The sequence below is a fragment of the Mercenaria mercenaria genome, chromosome 13 (assembly GCF_021730395.1).
Source record: "Mercenaria mercenaria strain notata chromosome 13, MADL_Memer_1, whole genome shotgun sequence".
NCBI lineage: Eukaryota > Metazoa > Mollusca > Bivalvia > Venerida > Veneridae > Mercenaria > Mercenaria mercenaria.
The window spans coordinates 39,433,986-39,454,786 of NC_069373.1; the positions used below are offsets into that span (position 1 = coordinate 39,433,986).

General features: G+C 35.7%; 1 protein-coding gene across 1 annotated transcript; it reads right to left on the reverse strand.

The window, feature by feature from the left end:
- Positions 1 to 384: 384 nt before the first annotated feature.
- On the reverse strand, positions 385 to 14,536 carry LOC123528802 (pre-mRNA-splicing factor 38B-like). The gene is made up of 3 exons (XM_053521612.1): positions 14,500 to 14,536; positions 8,308 to 8,493; positions 385 to 6,989 (listed from the first exon to the last, which is right to left on the reverse strand). The coding sequence occupies exons 1-3, from the start codon at positions 14,534 to 14,536 to the stop codon at positions 5,983 to 5,985; spliced, it is 1,230 nt and encodes a 409-aa protein (XP_053377587.1). The 3' UTR covers positions 385 to 5,982.
- Positions 14,537 to 20,801: the final 6,265 nt, after the last annotated feature.

The window sequence follows — 20,801 nt, forward strand, 5'->3', positions numbered from 1 at the left end:
AGGCCCCTGTGACCATTACATTTGACCCCTAACGTGCTTGGGTTATCTACTTGATGAGCCAAATCATGCTACCAAGTTCGAATGTTCTGAATCAAGTAGTTTCCAGGTTATTGAGTGGAAATTGTTCGCTCCATCAACAGACAGGCATACTGACCGACACAACCAACACGTGCAAAGCAATATACCCCACTTCTTCGAAGGAGGGCATGAATATATTTATAGTTAAGCACGTGTGAGATCTTTGGTATGTAAAGTAAGACTGTTTTAAAATCTATCAATTTTCAGACACAAGATGTAATAAAATGTAGCAAGTAAATCTTCAGAAAGTACTCAAGTGCATTAAACTTGCACCAGAATTACCTGGAAAGCAATAAAAAGAACACATAAGAGCAAGTCTTGTTTATTTTTTGAAGTCTTTTGTACTTAATTTTTAATAACGTAAAATGGAGTTTGATACATCAGTATAGCTATCCTATGATACAGAATGGTAAACAAATGAAGTGAAGTAAGTGGTTATTGGCTTGATGAAACTTATACTGGCACCAAGACATAAAGCCCTTGTGCTACTGTATAAGTTTAGGAGAGTTTAAATAACTACCTAAGCAAGTCACTGGTATTTCATGAGTTATTTATTATGTACCTAAATATGACTTTCCATTTACCGTCACAACACCAGTTGAGCCAATAACCGATTACTATGCATGCTTCCGGCTAATAGCATGGCTTACAGGATTCTGTCCTGTACAATTCTGTTACTATTTATAGTAATTAAGGTATATAATAACAAAACATAATGTTCTATAATAATTTCCAAAAATATAAATTTGGTATAAACACAAAACAAGTCTGGAGATGCATTTTTAAATAAATTTTCGTATGGGTCAGACAGATTTTTGATACAAATGTCATGAAAATCTATTGACTAAAACAGTTTTAACCCAAACTACATCATCTCAAAACGAATGTATCGTACATGTGAAAATATCCTATGATATTTTTATGAATGTTCTAAGACATTTCATTGATTGAAAGAACTATGTAATTTTCCAATACATTTGACATATATACATGTATATCATTTAATGAACACTCATAATTAAAAGAAACAGAATCTTATGCATTTCTTGTACATGTATGGCAAGTAAGACAATTGCAAATATACACTAGAAAGAAAAATGCTGAATTTGGATCAATTTAATGTAGCAATAAAGTATGATTATATTCAATAAAGAGCAAGGTGTAAATCATAGCAAAACAAAATAATAAATCCTGAGATATTATATACAGTTACTCTTTCAAATTCAGAGTTTTCAACCAAATTCAGAGTTATTTTTCCAACTTCATAGAAATTTTAACAAATTCAGATTATTTTGCCAAATTCAAGAGTTATTTTGCCAAATTCATAGTTATTTTAACAAATTCAGAGTATTTTGGCAAATTCATAGTTTATTTGCCAGATTCAAAGTTATTTTGCCAAATTCAGATCATTTTTCTTTGTCATTTATGAATATCATGACTAACGGTTTTTAGAAACAACAGTATATAATGTATGCGACACAATTTGATAAATCACATTTGACTCAATTTTTCATTAAATGTTCAGAATTCAGGGGAAAGATCCAAGGATTGCTGCAACATTCATGAAAATAGTTTCATAATGTACTGGTAGCTTGCCAACCTCCTGTGACAAAAAAAGGAGATCTCGTTTACCGGAAGTGGCGCTTTCTCCAAGCGCCATTTTGTATGCGAAAGCAATTATTCATCGGTAAAATAATTATCACCGTATGACCACGCTTCTTTCGATGGCAAAAAAAAAACATGTACTTCGTGTCTTAAGACCATTTCAAATTAAACTAATTTTGTTTTAGAAGCTAACATGTATTTTAAATGTAGTTTTAAAGGTACAAATTGTAACTCCATGCTCGCCGATGTTTGTTTTTAGTAAGATAACGCCGAATCACGCTCTGACACGAGCTCACGTGAGATTACAGCCAGTTGCCATTCTGTGTATTTTATACTTCTTTGTACTAACTGCAGATCTACATTAATACATTTACTGTAACAACTTTTTTAAAATATACCTCAAAGGGTTGGCAATATTGCTTTTTTAATTGTCAAAACATCTCAATTTGTTAATCATTATTGTAAAGAATAACGAAAAACAATACGATAATTTTTGGAACATATAATTTTGAATAGTCACAATTTTGCCTGGATTCATATGAAACTTGCAGAATACCATAGTTATAACATAGATAAATTATGTTAATTAAGGTAAAAAGTTTCGTGCCTGTTTCAAAATACATGTACCTTCAAAATTCAGAAAATTACTACATTGTACTACCATCTTCTATATATATTATATTGGGAACTTACAAAATGAAGAAGAAATTCAGGAAAACTGTATCATGAATCAAAAAAGTAGATAATGAACAGTAAAAAAGAAATAAATATACAATTATTTTAGTCTTTGGCAAGTTCTGCTTGTCTGTAAACAAGCTCTTGTTATAGAAAACTGATAGGACTTGGGCTACAACAATTTAATCCATCAGCCAAAATCATTCAAACAATAGTCCAGCAGTGTCTTGAATCTAGTTTTCATTGACTGAACTGTAGTTGTTCTGAAATTCAGATGTCCTTTATGCAACACGTTTTTAACAATTCGATGTAATAAAGTTTTGGTGTTAAAGAACAATCTATACTACTTGCATAACAAGTTTGTTATTTTCTTTCATGTGTTTGCTTCAGAGTTTTTTTTAATGATCCCAATCTTATCTGGAATTTAGCCATGTGAAATAATAGAAAAAGTGTAATAGATCTAGTATTGTTTATTTATTATTTCAATTTGATATGCTGTTATTTGCTTTGTTCTTACATTGATTTTTTGATTACAAAAAAAATCAAAATACAACTGAAGTAATAACAAGAGCTGTCCGTAAGACAGCATGCTCGACTTTTCGCAGTGCTTGACTCTGAATTAGAGCTTTGCCAGTAAAAAGTTTATAAAACTTTTAACTAAAAAATTCTAAGTTTAAAAGGGGCATAACTCCATCAAAATTCAAATCAAAGTTATGGGGACGGTTTCTCCTGGTGTAGACTTTGATAGTTAACAACTATTTTATGTTTCAAGTCGATAGCTTTGTTAGTAACAGAGATATTTGACTTTATCAAAAACTTTAACCAAAAATTCTAAGTCAAAAAGGGGCATAACTCCATCAAAATTCAAATCATAGTTATGGGGATTGTTACTCCTGGTGTAGATTTTGATAGTAAACAACAATTTTAAGTTTCAAGTCAATAGCTTTGATAGTAACAGAGATATTTGACTTTATAAAAAACTTTAACCAACTGCGACGCCCACGTTGACACCGGGGCGAGTGCAATAGCTCTACTTTTTCTTTGAAAAGTCGAGCTAAAAATGAACAACTGTGACAGTTAGCTCCAGTTAGTACCAGCTGATTTTTTACTTTCAGTCAAGGAAATTAAGGGGGCAAATAATAAATTAACAAAAGAAATTTGAATAAGAATAAAATGAACTAAAATGATAAATGATATACATTACACAAGTTGTTTTTTTTTCTACAAAATTATACACAATGTTAATTAATATTGATGTTAAACATTTTTATTTACAAAATCGATATTAGTAGCACACTTAGATATAAAAGTAAAAATATATAATATTACATAATAAATGTATAAAGATATGTTCTATGTTCACTTGTATAAGATATTTCAGTTTTTCCTAAATTTGGTTCCCTATTTTTTAATTCTGATTAAGGATAATATAATTAAAATGTGACTGAAATTTTGATATTAAAGTTTAAACTATTATGTTATGTGTTGCTAAAGCTGTTGCAAAAATTAATTTCCTACAAAAGAAATATTTTAACATTTTCATTGGTTATTGCACAACAATAAAGTATTTGCTGTAGATCCCAGGTGCTTTCAAAGGGACATAATTCTGCTCTTAAAACCCGCAAAATACAGGTTCACATCTTTTTATACTTTCTTTTAAAGGTAGAAATGCCTACAAGTATTTATCTCCTTGATATTTGTCATATATACTTTGGCGTAAAAGAGGTTACTGCAGTCATAGGCTTTCTCTCCTTGATATTTGTCATATATACTTTGGCGTAAAAGAGGTTACTGCAGTCATAGGCTTTCTCTCCTTGATATTTGTCATATATACTTGGGCGTAAAAGAGGTTACTGCAGTCACAGGAGAAAGCCTTTCGCTAATATAGTGTAATAATTTTCCAACAGATTGTCTTTTTGAGGTCCAGAATTCCAAGAAAAGAATGGATACAAAAAACACCTCAGAAATTGAATTTGTGTCAGTTAAGATTTGCCATGTAAAATGTAAAAAAATAGTCGATTTTACCAACTAAACAAGAGCTGTCCTTAAGACAGCCAAGCTCGACTATTCGAAATATTGTCACAGAAGCAGGAAATAATTACCCAAAATGTTAAATATCGAAAGAGTTTTAAGTTCGAAACGGGACATAATTTGACCAAAATGCATGTCAGAGTTATGGGACTTGATGCTATCAACTAGTTTAATAACCCCGAAGAAACATGTTAAGTTTCAATTCCATATCTGCATTAGTTTTGGAGATAGTAACTTGCATGTAAAACTTTAACCAGAATTTTCTAAGTCCAAAAGGGGGCATAATTTGCTCAAAATACATGTTAAGAGTTTTGGAACTTGACCCAGTGAGGTTGGTAACTGACCTAGAAAAAGAATAAATAAGTTTCAAAGCTATATGCCTTTTGGTAATAGCTGTTTGTACTTGCACGCAAAACTTTAACCAGGATTTTCTAAGTCCAAAAGGGGGCATAATTTGCCCAAAAGACATGTCAGAGTTATGGGACTTGATTCTATCAACTAGTTTTATAACCCCGAAGACACATGTGAAGTTTCAATTTAATATCTGCATTAGTTTTGGAGATAGTAACTTGCATGTAAAACTTTAACCAGGATTTTCTAAGTCCAAAAGGGGGCATAATTTGCTCAAAATACATGTCAGAGTTATGGGACTTGACCCAATGAGGTAGGTAAATGATCTAGAAAAAGAAAAAATAAGTTTCAAATCAATATGTCTTTTAGTAATAGCTGTATGTTCTTGCACGCAAAACTTTAACCAGGATTTTCTAAGTCCAAAAGGGGGCATAATTTGCTCAAAATACATGTCAGAGTTATGGGACTTGACCCAATGAGGTAGGTAATTGATCTAGAAAAAGAAAAAATAAGTTTCAAATCAATATGCCTTTTAGTAATAGCTGTATGTACTTGCACGCAAAACTTTAACCAGAATTTTCTAAGTCCAAAAGGGGGCATAATTTAGCCAAAATACATGTCAGAGTTATGGGACTTGACCCAGTGAGGTAGGTAATTGATCTAGAAAAAGAAAAAATAAGTTTCAAATCTATATGCCTTTTAGTAATAGCTGTATGTACTTGCACGCAAAACATTAACCAAAATTTTCTAAGTACAAAAGGGGGCTTAATTTGGCCAAAATGAAGGTCAGAGTTATGGGACTTGGTGCTATCAACTAGTTTTATAACCCCGAAGACACATGTGAAGTTTCAATTCAATATCTGCATTAGTTTTGGAGATAGTAACTTGCATGTAAAACTTTAACCAGAATTTTCTAAGTCCAAAAGGGGGCATAATTTGCTCAAAATACATGTTAGAGTTATGGAACTTGACCCAGTGAGGTTGGTAATTGACCTAGAAAAAGAATAAAAAAAGTTTCAAAGCTATATGCCTTTAAATGATAGCTGTATGTACTTGCATGCAAAAACTTAACCAAGGTGTGACGCAGACGCCGACGCCAGGGTGAGTAGAATAGCTAGACTATTCTTCGAATAGTCGAGCTAAAAATCGGGAAACCTTAGTTAAAATTGCATAGGTAGATTTTAATAATACGATTTTGTAAATCCTAGATACTATAACATGAAAGTTAACAGTGAAATCTAATCAAACAGCAGAACTCTTTTTCTTTTGAGCGTCCGCAAAAATTGGTAGCATAGCTTGTTCTTTATTAATTCTCTTGGCCTCCCGAGCAGACGATGACCTTGACCTGCGCGTGCTTCCACTCCCGCTTCGTGAACTTCCAGGTGACCTTGACCTATCACTTTGCCTATCATGGCTTCCTGAACGATCCTTACTACGAGTCCGCCTAGGTTTTCTACGGCCATGTTCATCCTTTTCATTGTCTTTTCTGTATCTACGATGTGAGCTAGACCTTGAAGGTGAATTTCGTCTGAGACTCGGATTCTTTTGAAACCGTGTTGAAGACATGGTTGTAGCTGTAAACTCCGTCCCTTCTGTGGTCAAAGATGCTTGAGTGACCTCTGAACTCTCGTATGTTCTTGATGGCGAGGAATCTCTTTTCCTCGACCTATTTTTAAATGCCTTTTGATCCTCCCATTCCTTACTTTCGCGACGGGCTAGATTTTTTTCGTGCTTTTCAAGCGTTTCAATTGTGAGTGGTGAATCACTACGCGGATTTCGTTTGGAAAATTCATCCCTTCTGGACATTCTTTGAGATTCATCGTCAGTTCTACGATACCTTCCAGTATTTTCACCTCTAGAACCATCAAGTAAATCATCTTGTCTACCTGTTGCTCTTTTATATGAGCTACGGGTTCTTCTTTCTTTTTCTCTATCAGTTTCACGTTCCATTCTATAATTACCACCTACCACTTCATCTTCTACGCTAGAAGAATCTTCATAAGACGATTCACTTGAAAATGCGTCATTAAGTTGACCGCCTCGAGGACGACGGGCACGGGGAGGTGATAAATCTCTACCATCGGCATCGCTTATTGAAGACGTATCTGAACTATGTCGCGTAAAAGCTGGGTTTGAATGTCCCGCATCGCGGCCTCGTTCGCGACGCCTGCTTCTCCTTGCTGCTTCAGGATCGGGGAACTGGTTAACTTTAGAACGCTGAGGGTAGTCATATTGAGTATTGGATGCCGCTGAAACAAATAAAGGGTTGATACTTAAGTGTTTTAAAGCCTATAGGTCTATATGTATCTGTAGGTCGGAAATAGAAAATAGAGACATCTAAGTTATGGTCGTGTGTGGCACAGGTCATCATCTTAAATTGATCAGTATTACATAATAAGCATGAAACTGTTACAACCGGATACTAATAAACTTTGATAATGTGGCAGTTGAGTCCAATAAGTCCAGGGGTGTTCAAAGATAATCCATCATTATGATCATAGATCTATTGTAAAGCAAATATTGGATTTACCTGTATTGGAAAATAAACAGTGTCGATTGGATTTAGGTCAACTGCCACATTATCAAAGTTTATTAGTACAAACTGAATGCGGTGTATTTGCAATTAAGCTATGACGCGACATATCCATTACATTTGCACCCTTTTCATGATGAACATATAATTGCAGCCACTCAGGGCGCCAAATTCCCCCATTGCCAATATAGACAAAGAGCGGTCTGATCAGACTATTACAGAGAAAGAGATATCGCCTAGAGCAGAGAAAAGGAGAAATAGAAAACATGACCAGCTAACTTAGCATACCTCTGCGAATAGACAGTCTGTTTCTTTAACGTGCCCGATGTGTCTCACCGATACATGCGAAACGAAGAACCAGTACTGACCGATCAGTTAGTCGGGAGACACTAGGGTATCTCGGCAATTTCCAGTGGCCTAGACCTAGGCGATTTAAAACTCCAAAGATAACCAATACGACGTCCGGTGTCTCTAAGTGTGACCTTTTATACTTTTAAATTAGAGCTGTGGGCACAGTATAGAACTGCTTTAGCTACAACTATTTGATTATTCATATGGGTAAGTTGGCAGTTACTTGCGGAGAACAGGTTGGTACTGGTTAGGTTAACTGCCCACTGTTACAATACTGAAATACTGTTGAAAAACGGCGTTAAACCCCGCCCCCCTCCCCCCCAAAAAAAAACACAAAAAACACTGAATTTGCAACCTTTTAAAACATAAAGAAATTCACGCAATTTTCATAGTGTCAGCAGTTTATTAAGTACGTATATGTATGTAAACAGGATATCACTTACACAATAGAACAGGCGTATAAATATTACTTAGGTAAATAACTTGTACATGTATTAATACTATTTAAAACATTCAAAATTGCTAAATCGCTTTTTTGTGTAAAGAGCTTTCGATGCGCAGTTGAGCTTGAAGTAAAACATCGCTAAAAATGGATGCATCTCATTAAATCAAACATGATTTGTGTACAGATATATTGAAGATTCATTTTAATTTGAAACTTGAAACTGATAACGAAACTTTACCCGTTGAAAATACGTCCGTTGATTTTGTCATATTTGAGTTTGCCTTTTCTTTTCTCGCTTTCATGTAGCAGTATATAACTACAGCTATTACACCAACGATAAGAGCGCATGCTCCGACACCGACGCCGACAAAGATGCCCGCCGAGGCCCCGCCGCCACCACCCTCCGACATGTATGGATACTGACCTGAAAATTATAACAGAAAGTAATGATGATATCGAAGCAGATGCTGGTATGATGATGATATGGAAATGATGAAGACGGCGATGATGATGATGATGATAGAAAAGGCGATATTAGTATAACGAAGATGGCGCAGGGTGGTGATGATAGTAGTGGAGATAATGATAGTGTTGGTGATAATGATACTGGAAACGATAGTGGATCGAGACAATGAGACGATGCTAGTATGACGATGATGATGCTGAGGTTGATGATGATAATAGTGGATATTATGATGGTGGTGGTGGTGGTGATGATGATAGTGGAAACAATGATGACAGCGATGATGATGATGGTGGAGACGATGCTAGGCTGAGGGTAATGATGATATTAGTGGAGGTAATGATGGTGTTGGTGGTGGTGGTGATGATGATCGTGGAAACAATGATGACAGCGATGATGATGATGGTGGAGACGATGCTAGGCTGAGGGTAATGATAATGTTAGCGGAGGTAATGATGGTGTTGGCGGTGGTGGTTATGACGATCGTGGAAACAATGATGACAGCGATGATGATGATGATGGTGGAGGTGACGCAAGTATGCCGATGATGATGATGAGGGTAAAGATGATATTAGTGGAGGTAGGCTAATGATGGTGTTGGTGGTGGTGATGACGATAGTGGAAACAATGATGACAGCGATGCTGATGATGGTGGAGACGATGGTTGTATGACGATGATGATGCTGAAGGTGATGATGATATTAGTTGAGGTAATGATGACGTTGGTGGCAATGATGTAAGTGGAGGCGATGTTAGTGGAGACGATAATGATGGTGGTGGTGATGATGATGTCAAATAAAATGCAAATACATGGCATTTATAAAATATTCTAATGCGCTTTACAATTACGTAACACATATTAAATATATATACATGATTCAAAATATGAACAGGATTCTAGAACTTAGATTTAGAGATTTAGACACGTATAAATACTTTTTTTATACCACTACTGATATTTTTCTTGGGGTTTCAAACTAGTTTGTACCAACTAGTATGGAGTTAAATGCACTAAATTACAATGTATGGTATTAATCAACATAATGACATGCACCAGTCACCGTACGTAAAGCATAATTATGAGCTGTCTCAGTCATGTGATATGAATAAAAGGTGTACTTAAGTACTGACAAGTACACTTTTGTGTATATTGTCCCCGCTCTCATCTAAATTGTATAATATGCCGGAATGCGGGACGAAAGCACTCCCTATCTACACCCCGCTCCACCCCCACGGACCCCTCATTCAAGGTAATAGTCTGCTCTTATAATGTGGCTGCATTGTGTCGTAAAAGACATCATGTATTTGAATGTATGTGCGGACCCCTGAAGGCATCCGCATCTGTAATAGTTGATAAAACAGCGCCAATGACAACACAACTTGACATTTACAACAAACACTGCAACTACATACTAATAAAATGTACTCACTAATGGTAAAATATATCCATAATTTATTATGTACAAATAAAAACAGTTAGACCAAATGTGTACCCCCCCCCCCCCCCCCCCCCCCCTCTCAAGCGATTCAATTATCCTTAAAACTTAAAACAAGTATTTTAAAAAAGGCCACCACAACATCATTAGAATTCATTGTTATGTTCTTAGTTATTTTTATTTGGGAGGGGACATACAAGATTTGCTCGACATATTGTTTGAGAATTAAACGTGTCTGGCCTATTCAATCTGAAACTTCAACGAACTTTGTACGCCGAAATAAACAAAAGCATGTAAATATTTGTATTATTCATCATATTGATCGACTGTTTCATTGTGGTTATATTGGGGTACACACTTAACTAGTTAAAGTTTAAAGGTTGATGACCTATCAGACACGTATCAAATGAATGGATTTAAATATGCAAAAATTGTCCAACGCAGTAGGACATTTGATCATAGATCAATCAAATGGATTTTGTATCAAGCTTTGCTCATAGAACGTTACGTTCTTTCTAGTCTTTGAACGCTGAATGATGTCAGGTTTCAGTTACATGTAAATTGACAAACACGTGCAGGCAAACTGATCTTAATATAAAACCCACTTTCGCATTTTTGCATTTCATGTAAGATTAGAACAGAGCAGATAAGAGCATGTTGTGAGATAATTATCTTGACAAAAGTAATTCAACCCGAAATGTATCTGTTACTCATCGATTTTACTAGGTTCCACGGTCTAGTGGTAACTGAACCAAAGTGAATGGGACTATGCCATTGCCAACAGATCTGACCTCATGGATTCTTGTTTTTTTTTTTTTGGTTTTTGTTTTTTTTTTGGGGGGGGGGGGGTTTAATGCCGTTTTTCAACACTATTTCAGTCATGTAACGGCGGGCAGTTAACCTAACCAGTGTTCCTGGATTCAGTACCAGTACAAACCTGTTCTCCGCAAGTAACTGCCAACTTCCCCACATGAATCAGAGGTGGAGGACTAATGATTTCAGACACAATGTCGTTTATCAAATAGTCACGGAAAACATACGCCCCGCCCGAGGATCAAACTCACGACCCCGCGATCCGTAGACCAACGCTCTTACCTACTGAACTAAGCGGGCGGGCTTCATGGATTCTTGCACTCTATATATAAAGTGGAAGATGTTTGTTGTAAGAAGGTGGTTGCTTTGGGGAGGCTACTATACATTATGTACGTAAGTACTTGGTATAGTCTTTACAGGATAACATTTGCTTTTTAAAGGTGCAACACGTGGTTATGGTATTAAACGACTGATATATGCGGCATGGTGACTGTTTGGTAAATAGGATATGACTTTGAAAATAGGAACTGCAACTCTTATCTCACTACACATGAAATATGTTCCTGAAGGAAAGACACAGAAAACGAGTAGACTTTCTGGGTGTTTCAGACCAAGCTTTGGAAATGTTTACTTCGTCACAGGGTCTTAACAGCATGAAACTGTCAAAGTCAACGTAATTTCCTAACATAATCAAACGACATACAAATATGTGACAGTTGCATATCCTGGAAATTATAATAAAATCATCCGCTGACAAACACAATGCACCGCTAACATGTCGAATGATATAATAACATCGCCCAGTACAGTGACATTACTTGTACAGGTCTACAATTTTAGAAAAAAAATTATCAAAAAACCATAAGCACAAGTCATGGTCTGAGCATGAAAATATACACATTGTAATATAATATTTAAAAGACCTAGAAATTAGAAAAAAAATAATTATGATATAATACCATATAAATATCCCTAAAGCATCCAATTAACGCAAAAATAATTCTATATAAGAAAGCTCTAATTCGAAATATTCAGAATAAGTCCATGACCTAGAAATTAGTATCACGACCAGATAAACAAACATGATCTGTTTAATGACAACCCACCCGACTAGAGCCCTTCTCCGGATGTGCAAACGTTTTCAAGTTGAAAAAGGGACATAATGTTATAAGCTGTAAAGATATAAAACATGACTTAAAATGGTCATTTCGAGATGCATAATTAATTAAGACACATGAAGTTTAGAAGAATTCTGAGAAACATATTCGCGTGGAAAGGGGGGCATGATTATAACAAAGTTACGTAACTTGCCCTGTGATATCATCTCATTATGTCAAAGACGTGTGTGGAGTTGAGAGTATTCGGCACAGTAGTCTCTGAGAAACATTTTTACATTCATATATATTACATATACATTATATATTAATCAAATTTTTAAAGTTAAAAATGCATAACAAAATGTTACTTGTACTATGAGGTCTTATCATGATCAAAATGCATTGGTGAAAGTAGTTTTAGAGAAACCTGTTTATATGCAAAACTTAGCGATACTGACGACGACGAAATGATGACTGAAAAAAATCAGTGCTAATTGTGGTAAAATACCTCGGACTGTACCTCGGACCGAACCCCGGACATCGTGATCTGTAAGCGGACACTCTAACCACATCGCCAGAAGTGGCCTATATGTCTACAACCACTACACTCCTCTCCTCTCTAACATTAAAGGACCTAGCATCAATTGAATCTCCCTCATCCAAATGCATGAGTCCGTCGAACATCCTCGTCGCCATTGTAGTAAAATACATCGGACTCTACCGAGGATGGAACCCTAGACCTCGTTAACTGTTGGCGGACACTCTAACAACGTCGCTTAAGGGTTAGCCCAACAGCAATGCTGTTGGAAGTGACCTATATACCTAAAGCCCCTACATCTACGTTAACATTATAGTAACATTTTACAAATACAAACCTTGTATTGTTGTAAAAACTACTCGCGGCAACCATGTATTGTTCATGGTCGGTTTTGTTTTATATTCAGTTGTTGTAGAAGGAATGTTTGTTGTAGAATTCATTTACCGCACTATTACTTATAAGTACATGAATGCAAGAATCCAAGTATCAGAAATTGTCAAGCAGGTATAATAACTTAATATGTTAAATCCAGAATATTTCCACTATTTGCATTTCGAATCAACATACATGTTCACTGTCAGACTGTGGTCAAGCGAAGTATCAATGGTCAGTTTGAAATCCAAATTGACCACTTACAATTTCATTTAATGGTCAGTTGAATGTCCCCAGGTCATGATGAAACATCAAAGAGTCAATAAACAGGTGAGAAAGTGTTATTACTGTGGGCAGATAACAGTACTGTTGAATGAATACCCGTAATACTTGCCTGATGTTATGTACTATATAACTGTTATTATACAATATCCTAAAGGGAAAATTTTAACACGATCAGACATGGTTTTGTCCTCATAAATTGATAATCAAGAACATAAAGAAGATATTCACAAATTTCTTACCTGGATATATCTAATTGGAAATCCGATATTATAAGATGCGAGACGTTAAAAAATGTCCTTAACTGGGGCTTAAGACGCCATATTTGAAAAAGCGTTATGGTATTGTATTATGATATCATGCGTTCTATAAATAGAACAAAATCGCATTCCTTTTAATGACAAAATTAGCTTACCTGTACTGGTTACCTGCCTGCTACAAATTACAGGTAAGTGGGAACCAGTGGATAACACACCTAGCGGTTTGTCATGCAGAGTAGTAAACAAATTATTTAATCAATGACAAATATATATACACGAAGTTTATAGTATATATTTGTGTATTGGGAAGGTTTATTTACTAAAAAGTATTTGAAAATATCATAGATTAATACCCTTTCCTACTGAGGTCAATATCTGGTTGATGTGCTGCACATTTTTAGAAAGATTAAACCTTGCTAAAATAAGAGCATGAAAACAACGCAACTGTTCCGTAAAATGCTGTAACGTCATTTATCCGGATAACGTAGAATAAAGCGTGGACTCGGTACATGGAAATGAAAATCATTTCATTTGATGGAGAACCCGTTAAACGACAACATTACTATCTAAAGATGAAATATAATATCAAAACTGTCATATAAAATCAGCGTGTAATATGTGTAATTCCTTCGGCAGATATTTTAAAAACAAGCAGAATACATCGCGGGCTTAGCACAAAACGATTGTAACTTATATGAAATAAAGAAGGAGTTACATTAATTAGTAAATGTGTGCTGAACAGATTTCAATAGATAGAATCATGAATACCCTAATGTCAGGATAATATGTAGACGATTTTCAACATCTGTATCTTTTAAACTATAATGAATGTAACTTTTAATTATTTGAAAAAAAAACATCAATGTTCTACCAGTCTGATTTGAATCAATAATACATGCTGGTCATGGGAGCATGGGGCAGCAACGGCCATTAAATTTCTATGTACAATCCTTATGACGTTTGTGACATGTTGAAAAATGTCATATCTGTTCATATTCTTACACGCCTGCTTCTTAAAAAACATGTAATGCTAAAATTTTAAATCTGCCAAAGCTTCTAACTCATCAGATTTGCTATTCAAACCAAACTATCATATACCGGAAGACACGAGTCGACAAGGCAATGAATAAAATAGTTGTAAATAGTAACACAAAAAGAACACAGCTTACTTGTTGTCGGTGTCTGATTCATGGGTACGGCATACATATATTCCAATTTTTAATTAAAAAGAAGATAAATAGCATGAACAGTAAACATACAATAAGTAAACTTTGACTCGTAGCATATATACATAATATATAACAAGACGAAGTGAGACAAGCGCTGATAAAGATCAGTACATGTGATAAAATTGTTTCATATATGAATTAATTAGATATGTAGGAATTTAAATCTTACAACGTCTGTACTGTAATTATAGGTTATTAGCTTTGTATCGGGAAATATGCACGAGTTCTTCAGCGGAAATATTGCGCGACTTTAGGAAGAACGAGTGCATATTTCCCGATGCAAAGATAATAACATTTTTATTACATACGCATCTACACGTATAAATATAATGTAAATAACATAAATTTGTTCAACAGCCTGAATAGGACTGACAATACTGAACTAAATAGAAAAAATAATGTAACAACACGAACTGAATTACGTCACGCACCCGATATGAAATTCAGGCGTCAGTGTATGGAAAAATATTGACGTTTCCGGTACCAGTGTAACTTAACGGGGAAGAGAAACGAGTATGTAATAATGCGTAATGTTGGCTTTATTAAAGAACAGACTGTGGAGTGGATATGCCGAACAAAAGCTTTGTAAAGCTGTATTGCAAAACTTTGTCTTCTCTGCCAGCAAACATTTTGGGCCGTCATGAAAACTGACCATACTGTCAAGCTACGTCTGCTGTACATACCTTTAAATCAAAAATGTCATTTTCAAGTCAAACTCACAACCAGTGATAAATCATACTCCTTCGGAAATTATATTAGATACGAAGGCTAACCGAGTAAGAGGGAAATGATTTCTATGCTAGAAATTCTTTCATATGCACGAATGGAAACCTTGTAAAAATGACAATAATTTCCACGCTGGAAAATATCCACCACTCTAATGTCCTACTCAGGTTTACTTCCCCTTAGACGGCCGGAGAACGGATACTGAGGTTGACTAGCTACCAGACTGATGATAACGGTCACCCCTTTTTCAGTTTATTTTAAAATAATTATTAAGGTAGCAGGGTACACTTCGAATTTTGGTCCCCGTCAATATTTGTTATAATTAGAACTTCGTGATTTTGGATGTCTGTAAATTAAGATGAGAGATAATGATTGTTAATTCTTTAAAAAAATTATACAGCCGACACATGTAAAATTCTGATGTCAGTTGTAAAACTAACTGCTGATAGCATTGTATGAATCAATGACGCACCTTTTCGTGGAAAATTCAAATCACGGAAGGGTTCTGTGCTTGTTGATTTATACTCCGGAACATTTTCGTTATTTTGTGAAAAAACGAGCTGGATGGGCCCCCATTCCGTTTATATCCTGAAGTTCAGTAAGGACTATTAAATTGAAAAATGCAATAAAATTGGGCATTGTTCTTGCAGCGGGATTATTGCAGGCTGTTCAAAAAGTGCAAAATTGATGATTTTGGCATGCTTTTTTCATGAATGGTGTAAAACTTTCGTTTTGATAACTTTCTTTATTCTTGTATGAGAATCCTGATCTTGCCATTAATTAAAAGCACAAAACATGCACGCAATTTATAAAATGGCCACCCTGATTCTGCTCATAAGGGAAGTGCAATATTGCGACTCGCTACACGCAAGACTGTCCGTGCCCAATATTTTCGAATCTAAGTGTATCCTGCTACCTAAGTATCGTAAGGGTTGAAAGCCACTATATTCTGGTGATCGAGTAGCTTAATTCTCTGTATAGGATGTTGGCAGCAGCAGTGAGCAGTAGCTAATTAGAAAATGTGAAACTGGCAGAAGTAGAAACGCAATTATCATAAGCAGAATCGTGAAATTGCCAAGTTGAAAGTAGTAGCAGCAGCAGTAGCAGCAGAACAAAATGTCTAAGGACAATAATTATTATTATACAACACTTATATAGCACTCTTTTCATACAAAATTTGTACGTTCAAAAGTGCTTTACAAAAACATAAAGAACACATACATACATATACATACATGTAAATATATTGGTAAAAGATTAAAAGGAACAGTAATTAAAACAAGAGTATCCATAAAATATGTTCAACGTTAAATTACATTACGAGAGCAATCCCTTTCTCAACACGAAACAAACCTGTCATGGTTTGTTTTGGGTTTAACGCCATTTTCAACAGTATTTCAAATTTTGTTATTTTATATAACATGTGTGAAAGAGATGCGTTTTCAAAGATTTTTTAAATGCGGACAGTGAGCTTGAATCTCTGATGCTTGCTGGGAGGGCATTCCAAAGCTTTGGAGCTGCATGCTTGAAACTTCCGTCACCATACTTTACTGTTCGACTCCTCGGTACAACCAAAGACACAGGGCCACTTGCCGACCTTAAGTCTCTACGAGGCTTGTACATGTCAAGCATATCGACAATGAACTTGGGAGATTCATTGTGAATGGCTTTGTATGTGAGTGTCAAGATTTTGAACTCAATGCAACTCCTTTAACACCGGCGTGGTGTGATCGTATCGCGGAGTCTTGGTTATGATGCGGGCCGCTGTGTTTTGTACACACTGAAGTTTTGCAGTGTGTCTTTGGAAAGTCCATACAGCAGCGAGTTACAGTAGTCTACTTTCGATGTAACCGGAGAGTTCACAAGAGACTTGGTAGCATCAGCTGTGATGTACTGCCTGATGTGGCCTATTTGCCGAAGTTGTGCATAACTAGTTCCACAAAGAGAGTTAACATGCTGTGTCATGACCATGTTTGAATCCATTCTAGCACCTAGATTCTTCACACAAATTGATGGTTTAATCTGAGAGGGTCCTACTTTCACGCAGATATCTTCGGGTATTTTTGTGTGATTTGTGTGAAACAAAATGACCCCAGTTTTGTCAGTATTGAGCTTCAGCATGTTCTGATGCATCCAAGAGACTATGTCGTTGAGACAGATTTCAATTCGAGATAGGGCTTCATTTTGATAGGAAATATTTTTTGACTTAAACGACAAGTATAGTTGTGAGTCATCGGCATAAAAGTGATGATTCAGTCCATGGCTTCTGCAGATTGAACCAACGGGTTTTGTGTACATGATGTAGTTTTACATGGAGTTGCCTGAATAATATTCTTTACTTCTTCTGGTGTGGCTGGAGTAAAACTGTTTAGGCAGTCCTCAATTGGTGGTTGTGTTTCAGCTTCGTCAGAAATGTCAGATACAAAACAAGATGCTATGTCTGTCCGTATATTGTCTATTTTGTTTAAGAAAAAGTCACTAAAGTCTTGTGCGAGTTGTTTGGAAGATGCAGCTTTCGGTAAAGTGATGTCATTTGTATCACCTAACAGATGTTTTGTGATTTTGAAAAGGCTCTTTGAATCTCTTTGGCAAGATTCTACCTTATCCGAGTAGAAATGTATTTTTGCCCTTTTTAGTAACCTATTTACTGTTGCACACTGTTCTCTGTAAAGCTGGTGGTCTATTGTCCGTCTTGATTTGCGCCATTTCTGTTCCAACTTGCGCCTTAAATATTTAGCATCATGAAGTTCTTGTGTATACCAGGGACAGGTTGGTCTCTGAACAATGGTTTTTCTGCGCAATGGTGCATACTTATCAGTAATTGATGTAAGTTCTTGTTTGTATGTGTTAACTAACTCATCAATATCTGTCTTTTGCATGATTGCTTTCAAGGACTCTGAGTTCAGAAGATCCCTTTGAATGAGTCAACATCAATTGCCCTAAGTTTTCGAAAGGAAACAATTTTTCTCACTGGTGGAGGTCTGACAGCCTTTGCTTTGAAAGTCACTGAAAAATGATCGCGAGCGACCTTACCGCAGTTGTCAGACAGACCTGGATCAGTGACTCCAATGTTTGACACGATGTCATCTTTATCTCTTGTAATGACAACAACCAGGATGTGTCCATCGACGTGAGTGGCTTTATTAACATGTTGTCTCATTCCGTGTGCATCCAAAGTACTTACAAGGTTTGCTGTTTTTTCTATCAGTCGGAATGTAAAAATGAAAGTTCCCCTTTTCCCACTTACATCGACTATTCAACAGTCTTGTCAATTGAATGAATGTAAGTGGGAAAAGGGGAACAATTTTATAAAAATCCAAAACAGAGTTATGGAACCTGTACATTGCATCTCATCAAGTGTTAGAGTTTCAATCCATTCCAACTAGTGGGTACTGAGATACCAGCTTACATACAAAAACTTGACCAAAAACTGCTAAGTTGAACAAGAGGGCCATGCTGGCCCTATATCGCTCACCTGAGTGAAGTTGCTTGCTTGAACAAATTTCTTTGCTAAAGCTTCAAAACCAAGAAAGTAGGTCAATAGGTCATATTCATGGTCACTGAAAGTCGGTTTTAAGATTAGTGTGCACACTGTACATGCCATCCAAATTTCAAGGCTGTATCTTAAAAAACAAGAAAGTAGGTCAGTAGGTCAAGGTCACAGTCGGGTGACCCTTATCACTTTGGGTCATCAGGTAAAATATAATTAAACAGTCTTGGAAATATGATTTGATAATATCTGAAGTATTTTTTCCTACATAACTCATACATCAAGTATGCTTAGGGGGATCATGTAAATGAAACGTGTATTCACCAATACCTTGATCCTTGTGTAGGCATTTAGATTGTGAAGAGGTGTCCTACACGATAATTTTGACTGTATTTCTGAATTCAATATAATTCCCCCAAACGAGTTTTCTGATCATAGCGGAAGACAAGAAGATTTAAAAAAAAATCCTATATATGTCTATGTAAAACTAGTGAACCTCGTGGCAGGGCCTCTTTTCACCTAAGGGGAATAATTTAAACAATTTTGGTAGTAGACCACTAGGCAATGCAACATACCAAATATCAAAAGCCTAGGTCTTGTGGTTTCAGACGAGAAGATTTTTAAAGTGTTTCCCGAGATAATGTTATTGATAATCCATGTAAACGCCTAATTGAATTTTGTCAGTCTATTAAAATTATGTGAGGCTACAATCTTGGTAGAGGCCCACTATATGATGCTACATACCAAATATCAAAGCCCTAGGTATATATTTCACAATATTCGCAGTAAGACCATAAAACTGAAGAACCAGGTGGGTCACATGGTCTATATAGACTTGTATAGGAAAACACACTTTAAAATTTTAATAGCAAATAGATACTTTAGGTATGTATAATATAAATGTGCACAAAGATGACTCGAATGAAATGTTGAACATATATAGTAGTGGATCTAGGCATTTAAAAAAACACACACAACACTAGAAATTGTGTAAACATACTATGCCCCAACGATAACTTGATATTTACAAACATGACTATAAATAGATTAAAATGGAACATAGGGAATTCAACATTTTCCTAACACGTTACAATCTAAATATTTCCAGGTTTTGCAGCAGTTACGAATTAGCTCAGTGGTAAAGCATACAGTCCATGTACAACAGGTCTTTTGCCGTGTGGGTTCGAAACTTAGCATCCACATTTATTTTTTTTTTAATTTTTATTTCACTTTTGCATAAAAATTAAGATTCCTTCATGAGCTCTGTGACAATACGAAGAGAGGTTCTTTAAAGGCGATATGGTAGCATAGAATAGTTTATTACATAACAAAGATGATATTGATTAAATGCATGCACTAAGCATGCAAATAATGAACATATTAGTGTGTTATATCAAGACATTTATATAGAAATACAAGTAAGCCCACGGCAGAATGTCGAGCCACACACCTTGACCTCTAAGTGCGACCTTGACCTTGGACCTAGGGACCTGCTTCTTACACACGCACATACACCGAAATTGGTGTGGCGACTATATCGACTCATCGCAAGCGCGCTCGACAACAACCATCAAAGAAAGAAACAAAAAAAACGGAAGCGAAATGAAAACGAATAGGAAAACAAAAAAAAATCTGAAAAAAACAACCCTGGTGAGGATTCGAACCCACAAAACGATCTGCTTCCACCCAATTATTGTCTGCAATTTACCCAACTGAGCTATGTTGCCATATAGTTAGTGGATATTTGAAATGAAAGAAATACTAATAATTGCGTGTCAAGTAATGTGCAAGCATTATGAATGGTTATTTCATCAGTTATCATGAATTAGACTCGTCCTCGCGTTTCGGCGGGAATCACGTTATCATTGGGGATTAGTAAACGCCTAATTGAATTTTGTCTTGGTGAATACACGTTTCATTTACCACTAGGTTCTTCAGTTTTTTTGACTATCTTTTGTTACATTTTGACTGTATTTCTGAATTCAATATAATTCCCCCAAACGAGTTTTCTGATCATAGCGGAATA